This window comes from Rhinatrema bivittatum, chromosome 6 (assembly GCF_901001135.1).
Source record: "Rhinatrema bivittatum chromosome 6, aRhiBiv1.1, whole genome shotgun sequence".
Classification (NCBI taxonomy): domain Eukaryota; kingdom Metazoa; phylum Chordata; class Amphibia; order Gymnophiona; family Rhinatrematidae; genus Rhinatrema; species Rhinatrema bivittatum.
The window spans coordinates 295,423,233-295,441,139 of NC_042620.1; the positions used below are offsets into that span (position 1 = coordinate 295,423,233).

Here is a 17,907-nt window from a genome sequence, read left to right on the forward strand (position 1 = left end):
GGCAGGGGCAGCTTTTCCCCCTACATTATCCTTGTATGTGTTTGATGAAATACTCGGGTGCTATATATGCATTCTTTGAATCTTTTTAACTCGCTCCCTTTCTCAGCATTAACTCATGATTAGCCACGCTCTAGTTTAAGTCACAGTGCTTTTGCTTTGTATTGTAACTGGATCTCCCCCCGTTTTTGTGCGCTTATAGAATCCTGAGGATGTTAATAATATAATCCTAAAGAAAAATCCTTTTCATTTTATAAGTATTCTGCTTGTGAATTTATTTGATAATTTATAAATAAAGAGTTAAAAAAAAAAAAAAGACTAGAAAAATACATTCAGATAAAGTGGTAAGCACTGGTACCCTGATTTCATCTTCCGACTTCCTGTTTTAGGAGTCAAGCATGGTCTGGCCTCATCGGTATTTAAAGGGGAGATCACTAAAGGTACAGCAGAGGATGCAAAGGAGGCCCCCTCAGCCAGCACCAGCTCGTTAAGTTACCACTGTTTGCTGAACGCACTGTAGTGCCGATGTTCATTGTGGCCCCAGGAAAAACCTTGCTCCAATTTACAGCAATCCTAAGCTTTTGATTCTTTTTTTTTCCCCTCAGCGATTTGTGCTATGCACCCTTCCTCAGACAATAGGTTTGGGTGGCTCTGGGGGCACACATCGGCCCTCAGTAGGGTTGCCATGTCAACCAAAAAAAAGATAATTTAAACCTCATTTTACTCCATCATATCAATGGATCTGTAGTTCTGATTTTCTTAGGCATGGCAGGAGGATCATTTGGGACAGATGATCATATTACAGGAGTATATTAATTTTTTGCTCAATGATAATATCTCTTATTATATGTGTCCCTTTCAAAAAAACAACATTTTGCTTGAATAAAGCTCTTTTTTTGTTTATAGACATCATTATTTCCTATTGATTATTTTGGGTGTGGTGTTAGTTGCTGCTGGCTTTTCTGAATGTATAATAAAACACTATTCCAGTGACAGCATAATAGTGACGAGTAGGCCCAAGCTCCCTGGTTCCCAAATCTGTCCGACTGACCCCAAAGCCAATTGGGTTTTTCAGCATATCCACAGTGAATATGCATGATATGGATTTGCATGTATTGGATCTCCATGTCATGCATATTCATTACGGATGTCCCAAAAACCCAACTGGCTGTGGGGTCAGTCGGACAGATTTGGGAACCTCTGCCCAAGACTCTACTTCAGTTCTAGCTACACTTAACCACTTCGTAACGTGGCTCAGCTTATGCACTGCTATGTGTGCTGATTGAATTCTGATGGCTCTAGTCAGAGAGATATATCAGTACTGGACAGATTTTCCAATGAGTTTCAAAAAAATATTTATTTTCAACATAAAAAAAAAACAAACCACCAACAAAAAGTATAACCAAGATAACAACAAACCAACTGTTAAAAAAAACATTAAAAAAAAAAGCACAACAAAAAAAATGCAGTTATGCAGCAAATGCCACAGAGCACAGCCTCTCTGCACAGAACCTGCTTTTTAAAGCTCCAGCTCTAGCTGATCCACTATTCATGGAGACGTCTGCTTAGGTTTTACAGGATGAGGGAAACAAGTGACTTGTGTAATACTAAAGTTCAAACCTTCCTCCTCCTCCACCCCCTCCAATAAAAAGTATCAGATAATACTGTTAGGAGAAATTGAGAAGTAACAAATGGGCCTCTTGTTCGCCTGCAGTTGCTTTAGCAAATCTCTTTGTAGCAAGACAGCAACTTGGACAAATTAGAGTAATTCCAGGGATTTTAATGTATTTACTCTAGGCAGCAATCTTTCCTCTTAACCCAGCTGCTCCTTCTTTCCCCTTCCCCATAAGTTTGGTAGTAATTAATTCTTGTAATCATTATCATTGTAGTGAAAGCATCAACCAAGCCAATTAGTGAGCTGAAGAAAATGTCACTTCAGCTCCTTCATGTTACTTTCATTGCAGCGGGGAGAGAGAGAGCAGTCGCACAACTATCCTGACCAGTCCAGAGTAGACGGTATGTTTCTAGAAGAGAGAGTTAGAATTGGTTTCCATTACAAATCCTTTTCTGTGACTCAGCAGCATTCGAGTTTGAGGCTGCATAAGGTATGTTGGATGCCCTCCCCCCCCCAAACCTCCAAATACCACTTTTTAAACAAACCACATAAAAAAAAAAAGACTGGGCATTCTGGAGACAGCTGCCTAGAATATCGCCTACTCTTGAATATGTACACCTAGGAAACTTTCATCTTGCCCTTCTCGGAGATATTGTTCCGATGAGACTGCCGGTCTCCATCAGACGAGAGAACTCTCTTCTCAACCTGCTCGTCAGGCTGGCGGGCGATCAGTAGTCGGCAGGTGAGGAGGATCCCAAAGACCAGGGCGTGAGCATAGCGTTTGAGGGGGTCCCCCACCAGCTGGTGGAAGAACAGAACTACCAGTACAAGCAGGAGGAGGATGAAGTTGGCGACATCCTTGGGACGGCCAGGTACTAAAGTCATGACAATGCCGCATGCCACCTCTAGAGAGCCAATGATCTTCCGGAGGAGAATGGAGCTAATTCCCATCTTCTTTAGCATTGGAAGGGCCTTGATGTAGCTTTTGTACGCTCGTTTCTGGAATCAAACCATGGTAAAAAAAAAAAAAAAAATACATTAACAAAGAGACATAAGAAGGTAGAGTTCATTGCAAATCACTGAGTATGAGACAGAGATAGATGGACAATAGAGAAGAAGGAGAGAAAAACAAAGAGAAAAGAAGACAAAAAGCAACACTTCATGGGAAAATGATGTTATTGTTATCTTTTGGATTTCCTGAGATTTTTCTTCTGCAGTATACTAGGGACTGAAATGGATTAATAAACACTGTGGGGTGCATTTTAAAAGGGTTACACGCGTAATCCTTTAAAACCCCTCTCGCGCGCACGCTGAGCCTATTTTGCATACGCTCGGTGATGCGCATATGTCCCGGGGCTTGAAAAAATGGGCGGGGCGTGGGCAGGTGGCCGGCGCGCGCATCCTATGCCTGCCCAGAGGCAGGCGTAAATAATAAAACAAAGGTGGGGGGGATTTAGATAGGGCTGGGGGCGGGTTAGAGAGGGGAAGGGGGGGGCGGAAGGAAAGTTCCCTCCGAGGCCGCTCCAATTTCAGAGCCGCCTCGGAGGGAACGGGGAAAGCCATCGGGGCTCCCCTAGGGCTCGGCGTGCGCAAGGTGCACAAGTGTGCACCCCCTTGCGTGCACCGACACTCGATTTTATAACATGCATGCGGCTGCACACGTATGTTATAAAATCGGGTGTAGATTTGTGCGCGCCGGGTTGTGCGTGCCGGGTTGTGCGCACAAATCTACGCCTGCACGTAGGTTACAAAATCTGGCCCCGTGTTTCATGGAAGAATCCTGATGTCATGGATGTGGAAATCCATATTATACACTGTTATACGGTTTTGTTAGCTCCCACTACACACACCCCAAGAGTACAAATATATTTTTTTCTTAAACCCCTCTTGTTTGGCCTTGCTTGTTGCCTGCTGTAACCGATGAGGTCACGTAAGATGATTGAAAGGGCCGAGCAGGAGAAAGATTCCTGGTGTGCACCAGCTCAAACCACAGAAATGGAGAACTTTTTCAGGCCCTGTCAGGGCGGAGATGCATTGCCCATTGTTGTTTACAGTGACTGTGATGGCTTGGAGCATTACCCCAACTGTAATGCTCCAACATACATTGGCTGTTGGAAAATCCCCAACAGCCAATGTAAATGTTCTGTATATATGGAAGAATCCTTCACATGTATGTGTGATTCTACGTGACTATGAACCTTCACTCTTGAATACGTATTTGTAAGGTGCAGGAGGACAGGGCTTCAATTCAATCTGTTTATCCCAGGTAAATACAAGTTTAGTATTCTCTGTGAAAAAAGAGCTAGTGCAAAATCTAGAAATCCAAATTTGGTTGTATGTGCTCTTGAACATTGATTCATGCCAAACTGAATCTAATGTAGTCCCCAAGGCCTTTAGGACTGCTAAGAGTACAGATATGTGTTTTTCCTTAAAGATCTACTGGGAAAGCCTGTATTCACTTCACAGACTCCTGCTTTTCAAACCTCGGAACCCATCCTGGCAGCCTCCATGAGGGAGCCTCAAGCACTGCAAAAGAGTGAGAGCTGCCCGAGCTGAAGCAGGCACCCTCACTTCATCAAGGAGACCTGGGCTGCGGTCTTCCGCTGGAGGATCTTCACTACTCTGTCTGGGCCACAGAGGGGAGTGTGGTGGGGGATAAGGTGGAGAAACACATGGTTTCCGCAAAAAAAAAAAAAAAATCTGCCCCTGGAACTTCAATTCTATAGCCCACTCCTCTCAAGAAAGCAGGCAGTTGAATGGGAGGGAAGCTTGGAACTGGGAGAAGGCTAGCTGGCCAAACATGCAAAAATATATTTACCAGGCCACCTTAGTATTTCTATCAGTATCAGTAGTGCATTGTGAAAAGCAGTGGTCTTAAACCTCAAAACATGCACATTTAGTATTTGAGAGGATTCTCTTCAATAAGGGTCTTCATATACAACTGGACGCCTGCTTTTAGGTACAGTTTAAAACTGAGCAAACACACTTTCCAAAGCTGTTGGATAAAGATGTGGTAAAGTTACATGGTACAGCCTTTAGCATTCTTCCAGTTACTGCATTGGAAGGCAACAAACCCAGATCCCATGCTCAGTCCTGATAGATCTGTTGTAGTTTAAATCCTAGTGTCCTATAATAATAATAATACCCTTTCTTCCTTTTTTTTTAATTCACACACACACACACACCCCCTGCCCCCTTGGCCACAATAACAAAGCAACCCAGAATCTCCAGCTGGTGACTTCCCCTTTCTGCTTGATTTTATTTCACAGGGCAATGTCTTCAAGTAGGTTAATTCTGCACAGACCTTACCAGGGGTGAACAGAACTTGTAAGCCAGGGTATGTCGAGTATGAGCTCAGGCTCTCAAACTTACTGCTAATACCCTTAACACTTGCATTGTGCCAAAATGCAGTCCATAAGGTGTTATGTGCACAGATGCTCCTGGAAATCCTTTTTAATCAGGCCATAGGCAGCCAACACAACTGGGGCAATTTCTGTATCTTTCTGCCACATTTTCCTGGTCCTGACTGCATCATTTGATATTTGAGGTTAATAAACAAAGCAAGAGAGCTAAAATAAAATAAATTGATATTCTGAGCAACCTAGAAAAAAAAAACAACTGTTGTCCCAAATCTAGTCTTGTGGAGGACCTAGGTTTTGATTCCTGGCCCCCTGAGGAAGGAGTGGGGAGGAAGCCCCTTAGCTTTCAGACTCAAGACCCAGGGCTCTGGAGAAGGGGGGAAATCCTATGTGGTTCATCATGGCACCGTAGCCCAACAGAGGGTGGTTCTGATTGAGCTGGAAGTCCAAAGACCAATAAAAACAAGTTAATAGCATCTCCCCTCTCCTAGAGCTCCTTTCCTTTATACTTCTCCTCCACAAATGTACGCCTATGCAGTCTGAGCTAAGCATGCACAGGGCATTCATTGGTGAGACTGCTGAAAACACCCAGCTGGAGTGCAAGTTACCAGGAATGTTCCTGTTAAATCTGTCACTAATTAATCTGCGGCGTGAGCCATTCATATGCAGCTGCAGCACCTGCATTCACCTTGCATGACCCCCATGGGCGCACATCTTATAATAAAAACCTTTAAATGTATATACAATTCAATGTATGAGTATTGTCTTAACGGCCCACATTTGATAAGCGTCAGTCGTTTAAAGAATTTTGTACACATTTATAAAGGAAAAAAAGAAAACTTTTTTTTGCAAGCTTCGATGAACTTATGAGACCTATGATTAAAGATTTTGAGCGGCAGCACATTTTAGTGGTTTATACACAGTTGGTTATCACTATTAAATGAGAGCTTTGCACACTCATTTGTCTATGACGGTCTCTTGAACAAAATAATATTTATTCCAAAAATGTATGTAATTTCTGACATACATATGTACCTGTATGCTTTTTTAATATCTATATGTACATCTTATTAGAACATCTGTCATTGGAATTCTAGCTAAAAAATCAATCCCAGCCGGGTTACCTTTCCCGCTTTTCTAGTGTAAAGTTTCCAGCTTTTCTAGTGTAAACCAGATCACATTAGTCATTTCTGAAATAAAAAGTGTAACATACAAGTTTATATGTGGCTGTTTATTCGTATTGTTGAATTCTGAAATGTGTTTTGTATATTGCTTTGGATGTTCTTTTTGAACGGGGAGCCTATTCAGAAATGTTTTAAATAAATGGTAATAAAGAGACTTGGCCAGATAGTCTTAACAGGAACGTTGAACTTCTTTACTATTTCCCATAGCCTCCCCTTGTGTCCTAGGACCTTTTCTAACAACTTTATTAACACAGACTTTAAATTAACATTACATGCCACATTACATCATCTCCTTTTTCTATTGTGAACACGTTCATATACTAGAAAACAATTGAATATTTCTTAACAACTCTAAGGGCAATGAATAGACTGTCATATACCCCCTGAACCAGATAGGGATTATCCTGCCCTGGCTGTCTTTCCAGAGTAGAAATCCAGTCTAATAATGGGTTCGTTATTCAGCCTGATCGGGTGGTCACAACATTCTGTGGGTTGTAGCTTTGAGTGGATTCCAAGGAACTTGAGGAGTCTGGTACAGTCTATTGGACTGGTGCGGGATCTGCTTCAATAGTGATGGTTTGACCATGCCATCAAATCCATCTGGTCAATGTGCTGTCCAGAGTCTGCAGCAAGTAAGAATCAGTAACCATAGCCGTCCTGACCCAAAGTTTCTCGCCAGCAATCCAGAGGCGAACCCATCTCCGGGGATAACAGCCAGTAGCAATTTTGCCGAATGGCATCTATTGTAGAAAGTCTCATAGCTTTTGCTTGTAAGCCACCTAGAACGATGCATGGCATATACATATTTTAATAAATGAATAGCTGTATTTAGCATGACAGTGAAATCAGACCATTGTGACTCAGGGTGGCACTGATAGTAATGGAAGAGTAGTGCGGAGAGTTCGACCCATTAACTGCTTAGCTAGACTCTCCTTTGTAGGCTCTGTTGGCATAGTGCAGTAACTCAGAAGGGCAAGATAGGGATCTGGTTGAATCAAGAACCATTTTCCACTCTTTCTGCCATTCCATTCACTGAGAGAAAATGCAGACTTGTTGACAGATGACATTGAGCTAAGAGGTATGAAAATGATGAACTGTGGTCCATTTTCAATTGTTAGGGCCTCAGGCGATCCAAATTGGGCAAAGAGGCTCTTCAGTCTTTCAGTTATGGCTGCACTGGTAAGAGAACATAGGTGCAAGGTTTAAATCCAGTGAGAGAAAGTTAACGATGACGAGATAGGTTCTACCTTTAAGGTTATGTGACAGGGACCACAGAACTGCCACTAATAAGACCTGGGTGAACTCTAAGTTAAGCTATAGAGAGAAGTTTTAGAGCAGTGGGAGGTACCATTCAAAGACAGCTCCTCCTTTTATGTAATCTGGAACGGCAGTCCCCAAAAAGGCTATTTAGGAGCTCATTGTGAGCTCGGGAGGCAGTCCCTTTAGGGATTCAGAGAGTGCAGAGGTGCGGAGAAGTTTAACTTTTGTTGTTTTTGCAGGCCCAGTCAGTAAAAGCAGGTTAGCCCAGCCTGTGGGTCCTGACCAGGGTCGGGAGGGTATCCGCCTCCTGTCTGCTGGAGATTCCCTCTGGGTGCACTTTGAGGGATTTTTGAGATTTTTATTAGGAGCCTCACTGGACACCTGGACCTTTCCTGCTCACAAGGATTGGGGAACCCTGCGTGTGAGCCGCCATACGCCCCTGAAGTGGTGGTGACCTGCGGTGGGGAGGGGACTATGCTATTTTGATTCTGTTCCTTTTTGAGGGAAAGAACACTTTCTGTTAGGAGATCCAGGAGGAAGTTTTCCTGCCCCTTCCTTCCTGTCTTGAAGCAAGAGAGCATCTTGCTTCCAAGAGGACTCCTCACCATCCTGCGAGAGAGACTGTGTAAAATAAGGGGAAATCCAGAAGATCTCCTAACCATGAGTAAAGGAACATTTCACCATCTGGAAACACCCATCCAGCGTTTACCACCCTGGGGAGAGAAAGGGAGAATTAACTCCTGTGCCAGGGACCTTTTGCACGTTATCGGTTCTGGAAGGGGTTTTGCCCTGACCATCTGGGAGCTCTGCTTAATTAATCCAATAGAGAGAGAGTTTTCCCTGGTTCCCAAACCAAGCGAGTCCTGCACAGACAGAGGAAAGATGCTGTAAAGAAATTGAGAAGATAATTCTGTGGTGCTGCAGTTTGAGTTTTGTGCCATTCATCACCAGCACTTAAAGACCTTTATTTTGGACACTACCGAAGTGACTCCAGACTATTTATGTTGCACTCATTGCACCCACATAAAGGGACAGACATTGTCCCCAGGGGAAACCAAAAGTAAACGTGTGAAGAAACCACCCCTGTCACATCGGGACCTGAAAGGAAGTGAGGGAGACAGAACAGCTGGCCAGGGAGAGGTTCCAGCCCCAAAGAGTAACAAATAAGTTTGTGTACCCACCTGTGCAGGAGAGGCACGCCGGGTGGGGTTACAATTACATGGGTCAGCTGCTGCTTTCTGCCAAGGAAAGTCAAGCAGCTTTGTCAAGAAGAGAGGCTCCTTGCCTTATCTGGGCCTGTAAAGGAGGTAGCATTGCCAAGAGAGAACACGCTTTTTTACAAGGCACCCGATGCCTGGCCACTACCTCAGCTCACAGTCTCATGGAGACTAGGACATGATCAGCACATGTTAAAATTCCATCTGACTAACTCTGGCTGAATGATTTTCTTTTGTTATACTCAGTGCATCTTATTTATTTACAAAAAAATCTGTATTCTGCTGATTTACAAATATACATACATAATAAGCACCAACAAAACTAAACAAAGAACAATTCAGTTCAGACCCTTATCGAGCCTAGACTAAAAATGTACTCAATTGCCCCACTCTATCATCTTTCATAAAACAAAATTTTAAAAAAAAAGTCTCTTTAATTGTATGTAATATAACTTTATAAAAATGTGTTTGCAGAAATTGCTGTAAAAATTTAGGATCTTATAATACAAATTCAAATAATATCTTTATTGCAATTTAAAATACCCCCCCCCCCCCCGAGGAAGCTAGGTAATAGCACAATGGGGCCTCTATCGGGGTTCCGATGTTTCTATAAGTTGAAGGTGTGAGTTATGAGTGTTATGTGTTAGTATCTTATAATTATTATTTGTGGTTTCATTGTTAAAAAGAGGAATTACTGATTATTTTGCTAAGTGTATTGTCCCTATACATTTATTATATCTTGTTAAGATAATATGTAACACTAATAAAAAAAAACATATTGTATTTTGTCCCTCTTTCTTACATATGTTTACATTTTATCCTCTTAAGAGGGGCTTCTCATTATACCTTCTCTTCACTTACCTAACGGTGACCTACACAAACTATGTCATCCATGTAGGTCACTCTACCACCTTGCACTGGAATATCTCAGCTGCTGAAGACGTGCCCAGTGGGAATCTTCAGAAGCAGTAATGTCCAATGACATTATGAATATGATTAGCAATTTCCCCATCTAATGGGATCTGCCATAACCTACGGGTTGCATCAAGTTTGGGGAACAGAACTCCTTTCGGGCACTTCAAAGCGGATTACATTCAGGCACTGTAGGGTTTTCCCTGCCCCCAGGGGGGCTCACAATCCACCTTTGTACCTGAAGCAATAGAAGGTGAAATGACTTGCCTAAGGTCACAAGGCGCAGCAGCAGGATTTGAACCCTGGCTTCCCTGGGTTGCAGTCCGTGCTCTGACCAGAAGGCTACTCCTCCAGTCCTGCCAGCTTAAGCATGATCTCTTCTAGTACGGAAGGGATGAAGTTCTCCGTTTTGACATTTTTATTTAGTTTTGCCAGATCCACACGGATCATCCCCTTTCGTTTGGTCACTGGAACCATAGAAGCACATCACGCAACTGGTTCCGTTACTTTTTCAATGATGCCAATGTATTTAGGAATAGTAAAATCCTGTCACAAAGAGACTCCACCACACAGCCTTTACAGGAACCATGGCTTTTAGATTTCTCACAGAGTGCCCTCTGATCTTCCATGCTCTTTTCTAACAACCTTATCAACACAGCCTTTAAATGAACACTACACGCCACATCACAAAGAGTACCATTAACTTTTCTTTTTACAATATTTGGAAACTTCTTTTGTGTCCTGTTAGCATCTTCCTGCTCCTTTAATCATCCAGTGAAGTAGGAACTGGCATCTGCTGGGTTATGGCACCATGAGCCTTCATTTGCAATTACTGAGAGATTTTCTTGCCTAATATTCCATGGTAAGACAAATCCCAGAAACACAGAAGAGCTGCGTGCCCTTGAGTGAAGTAGTCACCAGCTGGAGAGGACGTGGCATAAATCTAAAGATGACTTAGCCAAATCTCTGTGCCCTGACCATCAAAGAGGAAGGTTTTTCATCCATCCTGACATTCTGAAACTGCCCGCAGAGGCTCTTCCAAATTGTAGAGGACTTGCTTAAGCCAGTCTCAGTTAGGTCTTCCTCGGCAATCCTCCCCTAACCTGGACTCTAGTTCTTTTGCTCAATTCTTTCAGAAAAAAAATTTGACGCCATTCGCCGAGTATTTGAGGCTGCTCTCAGGAGAGGGGATAACTTCCTAGCACCTGAGCTCTAGCTAGTCTCCTCTTGGATATTGCCTGCTGTGATTTAGAAAAGATTGTCGTTGGTATCAGGGCAATGACATGCCCCTTAGACCCCTATCTTTCCTCAGGGCCAGATCTAGAGGTAAATGACGCCTCCCTTCCTCCTGGAAATGTTTTTCCCTCTTCTTCCCCCTCTCCCAGGCATTCTCTCCCTTTCTACATCCATTCTCCTTTCTCCCCTCCCTCTCAGCATCCTCTTTCTTCCCTCCTTTTCTCCTTCCTTCATGCATTCTACCCTCTTCTCAGGCTCTCCCCACCCTCTACTATTGGAATTGTTGCAGGGCTGGTGCTCTGGGAAGAAGGGGGGGTAGAGAGACAGAAGGAGGAAGGAAAGGAGGAATGTGAAAGAGGAAGTCAGATAAGGAAAGAATATAGAAGGAAGGAAGGAAAGAAAAAGAAAGCGAGAGGAATCAGGAGAGGAAAGAGGAGAAAAAGGGAAAGGGGAAGGAGGCAGGAGAAGCGATAGGAAAGGAACAAAGAATTCACAGACTGAAAGCAGAACTGAAAAAGAAAATAAAAAGGAGGACAGAAAGATCATAGAGAGAAAAAAAAAGGCAGAGAGACATGGAACAGTAGGGATGTACAGGGAAAAAAAATGTGTTTTTGTTTTTCGGTTCATTTTTGGGAGGTTTTTTCCCTTATGAATTTTGGTTTGTGGATTGCTTAATTCGTTTCATTCATGTGAAAAAAATGAATCGAGCAATTAAAAAAAACAGCCAAAAAATGAAAAAGAGCCCTCCCTTCCACCCTCACGGAAAATGCCCGGGCCAGAATGCCTCCCCCCCAGCCCTCACTTACCTGGTCTTATGGGGATCCACCAGCTCGGACTAGGCCAGTGTATAATCACCGTGGTGATTTGATGTACAATTGCCGTACATCAAAATGGCACCGTCTGCTGGGGTGAACGTACCGGAGTTAATTAACTCCGACGCGACCACAGCAGACGTGGTCATTGTGCTTCGGGAAGAAGAAAGAAGAGGATGCGTGAAAAGGAACTTCCAGGCCTGGGTTTCAAGGCCTGGGCCTGACACCGGGCCGAGGCCCAGGCTTCAGGACCCAGCCTCCTGGCCAAGGCCCCTGCATCAGGCCTGGGTCCGGGCTGAAGACCCGGTATCGAGACCCAGCCTCTAGGTTGGGTCTCGGCAATGGGCCTTGGCCTTCAAGTCAGGTCATGGCTTCAGGCCTGTGTCTGGGCCAAGGCCTCAGTGTCAGGACCCAGCCTTCAAAGGATACCCGACAGATTAGGTAAGGTTTTGTTTTTATTTTGTTAATTTTAGAGGGTCTTGACCAAGGCACTGGCTTTGGGCCTCAGACCCACATGTTGCGCTCAGGCCTAGCCATGGTTCTTGCTTTGGGCCTCGGCCTATGCTGTAGGCAAGACCCCCTACTTCGGGTCTAGATCTAGGCCCAATGCATTTGTTTAAAACAAAACAAACAAATAAGGTTCGTTTCATCCAGGGGGGCCTCCGATTCATTTTGAGGCCTCCATGAATGAAACAAATTAGCCTTATTTGTTGCATTTTGCACTTTTGTTTTAAACGAATGCAGATCCCTATGGAACACAGGATGAGAGAAAAGATGGAGAAGGAAAGCAGAACATAAAAACCAGTGACACCCCACCCTTGGGAAACTTGTTTCATTTCCTGAAAGCAAATATCAATGAATCAATATAAAAATTTTGAGACCCAGTTCAAAATATTATGGTCTCTGTGTATGTCCCACATAGGAAGGATAAATGTTCTGCAGAAAGCTGAATTTGGCTGATTTGGGTTTCTTTTCTGGTGCCCATTTTCCTTTTCAGCAAGACATAGACCAAATAAGTTAAATTTGGTCACTAATAATTCTTTGGGTAAAAAAAAAAAAAAGAAAAGAATACAATTTAAGAATGTTTCTCAAGTATCAGTACATTGCATATTTTGAGACTAGCTGGTAAAATGTTCCTGAGGGAGGCTTCACCAGATCTCATATAAGCAGCTCTCTCACTAACAGTACCATGGGAACAAGCATCCCAGATCTGCCTGCCAAAAATCTGGTACTCTAACAGCAAGGACTGAGCTATTGGTTCCCACAAAGAAGAGCCAGCCAGAGCAGGGTTGCCCAGAGAGGGATGCACCATGCATGTATGCGGGCATTGAGTGAAGTGGCCCATCTCCCTCTCCCCCTGCAGCACCTGCCCGGACCACGTTATTTATGTGCAGTGGGACACACATGTCAGAAGTGAAGGGACTCAGAAGTGGGGCGCAGCTCTTTCGGAGTCCCTGCAGCTGTGCATATGCTCTGCAGGCAACTGGGATGGCTGGTAAGGTATCACTGCCTCATCTGCTGCCTCTGGGAGAATCGGATTTGCTTGCATCTATGAGATAACTGGGAAAAAAAAAGAAAAGAAGGGAGCGCAAGAGAGGACATCGTTTTGAGCTGGAAAGAGGGCAAGAGGAGCAGGGATCAAAATGGAGAGAGGGAGGACCAGTCCAGTGATTAGCTGGAGGGAAGAGAGGGAGGTGAGAACCTGGGACTGAGCTGGGGGAGGAGGGAGGGAAAGAGACGACTGGTCTGGGGATGGAGCTGGAGGCTGGGAAGTAAAGTGAATACGCCCGGTAGGTGGCTGCCACTGTTCAGTGTTCATGATGCAGTCGGGCCTGGTAGCACCCCTGTCTGTTCTCAGACCCTTCTTGCTATCCCTGGCAGAGGCAGGCTCCTCTCTTCACTCCCATGTCTTTTGCTCTTCTTGCTCCTACACTTAAAACTACCCTCACCCATTCAGAATACTTCGAATCTTCTTCAGTTTTACAGGGGCAAGATTCAAACTGCTGACACGGGTGCACGGACTTTTTACTTCCGATTTTTTTGCATTATTTTTCAAAGAAAAGATAGGAGTTTTCCTTTGAAAATTGCCATGGGTGCAAACTATGTGCACAGCCATTTGGATCTGATTGTTCTGCAGGCTATTTTGTAAAGTACGCATACAATGTATGTGCATACTTATTCATCAATTGACTTAAATATGCTCCTGGAAACTCCTCCTCTTGATGGAACAATGCACGGATTTTTAACCACTTGGAAGATGGGCAATTTTCAGCCAATTTACCCTTTTAACCCGTATAAATTGCTTTGAAAATTGCCCACCAGTTGTTTCTAAATCCTCGTGCTTAGGATTGGTTTTCTCGTTTTCAGTTCTACCTTCCTGCTTCTTTTCCTGATGATTACATTCCTTGACCTCTGGGTATAGCTGCTATGTTCTTTTTGTAGCCCCCTTGTTAAGGGAGCCAGATTGAAGCTGACAAGAAAATAACTAAATGCATAAGACATGCTGAATGTGATTACCTGCTCTGGGTCCCTCATCTTTTGCCAGAAGTACATTTTACAATGCGCTCCTTTCTTAGGAATCAGGGAATTGCAAATTTTAAAGATGTACCCCTCATAGAGTTGACATGCAAACCCGAGGACATAAGCTGAGAAACCCCCCATCTAGTCTGCTCATTCCTGATGCAATACCACAGAGCCTCCCTGATCTGGGGCGTCACTTTCACAGCCCCACAACTAAGGAGGCCTCACTCCTTACCCCAGACTTTCTTGAATTCTGTTACTGTTTTAGTCTTCCAGAACAGTAACAGAATTCAAGAAACCATGGGATAAGGAAAGGGGAACCTTCTTGCCAGGATGTAAGAGTAAAGCCGGAGATTTCTTTTTCCTTTTTTTGCAGGGAAGGGGAGGCTCCACTAGCCCCCCCTGTAAAATGTTGGCTTGGTTTATTGTTTTTGCTCTCTGGCTCAGTTCCAACTGGCCTTATCACTGCAATTTATCATTTTGCAAACCAAATACCCTGAAATGCACACAGCCCACTATAACAGCACATCACACTATTGTAAAGTTTAGGTGAGAAAGAACAAGGTGAGCATAACAGAGAAGTCCTCCTATAATCTCTCCTCCTCCCTCTGGCATACAGATCCCCAGGGTCTTATTCAAAAATGACATTTCCCCATTGGGAAAACCTCTAAACGTTTCACATTCACACTCTTTGAGCCCCGTCCCACTTCAGGTCTTTGGGGTGTATTAATATTCAGATCAACCTCCCGGGGCTCTGGCTGGGGGCAAGGGAGCTGCAGAGAAAATGCTGGAAAGTAGCGCCATTGCTTCTAATGCCCTCGGTAAGCTCCCAGCTGGAGAGCTGTTTCAAGGGATACAACCTAATCGCATGAAGTGAGGTTCGCTTTGGTCTAGCGACTGTATGAGCGAGCCTTTTATTCTGCCTCCTCTTAGCATCTACCTCTTTGCAGTTAACCCCTCACTGGGGGATTTCCAGGGGGCATCCGTCGGGAGGGGCAGAAGCCCTGAGCTTGTGCACACATTCATTTATATGCACAGTGCTGCCTATTTTACCATCACCATGCTGGGAGGGGGGCTGCAATTTCACCCTAAGGAAGCTTCCCGGTGAACGTTACACTTCCCTCTAGCAAAATCCGGTATCCGAGCTTTTATTTTTGCGTTATCCCTCCATCTCTGCGGGCATCCTTCACTGTCTGAAAATACTGACCTTGACTACAGGGAAAGGGAACGGCCGAGCTATTTTTCACCTGTCCTTGGCCTTTTCTCCTTTTACGTTCGTTTTGGGAGGTTTTTTTTTTTAACCATTAAGATATTCATACAGCCACTGGCAGATCTCTGCCTGCCCTGCCCAGCCCCCCCCCCCCCCCCCCCTCTGCAGCCCAGCACCCCCGGCCCCTGTGTCCGCAGCCTGGCGGCTGCTGCTGCACTCACCATCTCGTTGTAGGCGTCCCTGCTGAGCCGGGGGGGTCAGTTTAATGGTCCCCATGAACACAAAGAACAGCCCCAGGGCCACCGAAAGGGCCACAATCGTTACAGTCCTAGGAGAGGCCATGGGGGACGCGTAAAGGTCACTCGGTGCCGACGTGGGGCTCGCACGGGCTCTCCTTCCCTTGCTTTGTCCGGGCAGAATGCAGTCAGGCTCAGCATTGAAGAGCCAGGGGGACGTGGGCACTGTCTGAAAGCCACGGCGGACTGAATGGGAGCCTCTGCCTGCTTATGTCAGCTCATCTCTGGGTCCTAGCGCCCCTCTCTCAACTGTAGAGTGCTCTACACCCTTTTTTTTTTTGTCTCCTTTTCTGCAAAGAGCTAAATAAAAGGAAGAAAATCATAGATGAAAGCATATCCTTCAATTGCTGCACCACAACCATTAATGACGCCAGCACACAAACACTGTAAGGAAGATATGACCTGAACGAAGGACCCTCCTAATCCCAAAATCTTTCATCATCAGTTTTATTTTTAGCAAGCTAGCATAGTACTTCCTTTCTCCTACAGTGAGGATGTGGTGACAAAGCCAAGTGATAAAAACTGGAATCTCCACATTCCTTAGGTGCCTGTTCTGTACTGTGACGTCCAGGTCATGCCCACTGGGTGTGCTGTTAAATATTGCTTCTATTGAGTGCTTGGCCTTTTGTGCGGTGAAAACAGATTGTAGACCCCAGAATCATTTCTTCCTTAACAAATGCCATCTGATTGTCTCAAGTATGAAACAACCAGGCTGGGGAACCAATTCTTAAAAGATAAGCATATACACATAGCTAAGTGAGAAAGGAACTGAAGATATTTTATTTAAAATATTTGTTACCTGCATCTTCTGACAAAATACACATACATAAGATAAAAACATTCAAATAAACAAACTGACAACAGCAATAAATGAGCTGAGTAATCAATGCACCCGTTGTACCATACTTATATAATAACATAGTAATGACAGCAGATAAAGACCAAATGGTCCATCCAGTCTGCCCAGCAATTTGCTAATGATAGTAACTGCTGCTCCGTGTAATTGGGCACAGAGTATTGGTAGTTGGGCAACTGCAATATTATGGAAAGGAATATTTCAGCAGGTTGACTCAAACCAGCTGAAATATCTCCTTTTTAAATAGGAAAGTTTTCAAAGCTTTTTTAAAGGCCTGAATGTCCGCAGTCTTGCATAAGGAAAGGAGTAAAATATTCCATCAGGGTAGGACACGTAGTAGCATTCAAATCTCTCCCGGGACCTCGGTTTGGTAGCAGGGCTGTGTCCTGCAATATGAGAAGCCCACGTTGGTCAGCACAGGATCCTTGACTACTCTGGGATCCTGCAAGTCATTTATGACCTGGATTGGCTACTAACGGAGACAGGATGCTGAGCTTTGTGGACCTTTGTTCCGACCCAGTCTGGTATTTCTTACATAAGTCTAGTGATCTGAGGTGGCCAGCAGGACACAAGCACTTCACAGAGGGGCAGTCAGATGCTGCTTAGGCAATTCCAGTTGCACTGAAGGAATCTTGGTTTAAATCCTTTCTATGAGATCATTTTCAGCGAGTGGGAATAGGCGATGCCTTCTCTTCTCCGGTTGCTCTTTCTGCAGGTGTACCTCAGGGCACTGCCCTCTCGGCTACTCTTTTTTTAAATTATATTTTTATTGACTTTCATAAATATGCAAGGTAAAGATAGACCATATAGAAGTCATTATCCTTCATTAAGATAAAGCCCAGACAGAAATATAATGGTATATCTCCAAAAGTCCACTTAATAAAGGGGGGAAATAAATGCTAAACAAGAAATAACCAAAAGAAAGCATTATCCAGAGCCGCAGAAAATATCGTGCCAACTATTACCTAAACAGCTCTATTAATCTCGTCAGCAAGTAAAATCTCTAAATGGGCCAGAGCAACAAAAATACACAGGCCGATTCAGTAAAGTCCGTGGGAGAGCGGGCGAACACCACTCGCCGGTGCGCACGATTCAGTATTTAAATTAGGCCCGGCGGTAAAAACGGGAAAAAAGGAGGCGTCCCTGGCGCCTCCTTTTTAACAGGAGCGGCGGCTGTCAGCGGGTTTGACAGCCAACGCTCAATTTTGCCGGCGTCGGTTCTCGAGCCCGCTGACAGCCACGGCACAGACAAAACTGAGCGTCTGGTTTTCGACCCAACAGCCGCGGGCCGAATTCAAAATTTTTTTTTATTTCTAACTTTTTTTACTCTTCGGGATCTCCGACTTAATATCGCCATGATATTAAGTCGGAGGGTGCACAGAAAAGCAGTTTTTACTGCTTTTCTGCGCACTTTCCCAGTGCCGGAAGAAATT

General features: G+C 44.3%; 1 protein-coding gene across 1 annotated transcript; it reads right to left on the reverse strand.

The window, feature by feature from the left end:
• Positions 1-1,386: 1,386 nt before the first annotated feature.
• Positions 1,387-15,921, reverse strand: TMEM35A (transmembrane protein 35A). Its single transcript, XM_029607382.1, is given in 3 exon segments — positions 1,387-2,611; positions 15,544-15,576; positions 15,578-15,921. Coding segments are annotated over 3 exon segments (501 nt in total). The 5' UTR covers positions 15,665-15,921; the 3' UTR covers positions 1,387-2,230.
• Positions 15,922-17,907: the final 1,986 nt, after the last annotated feature.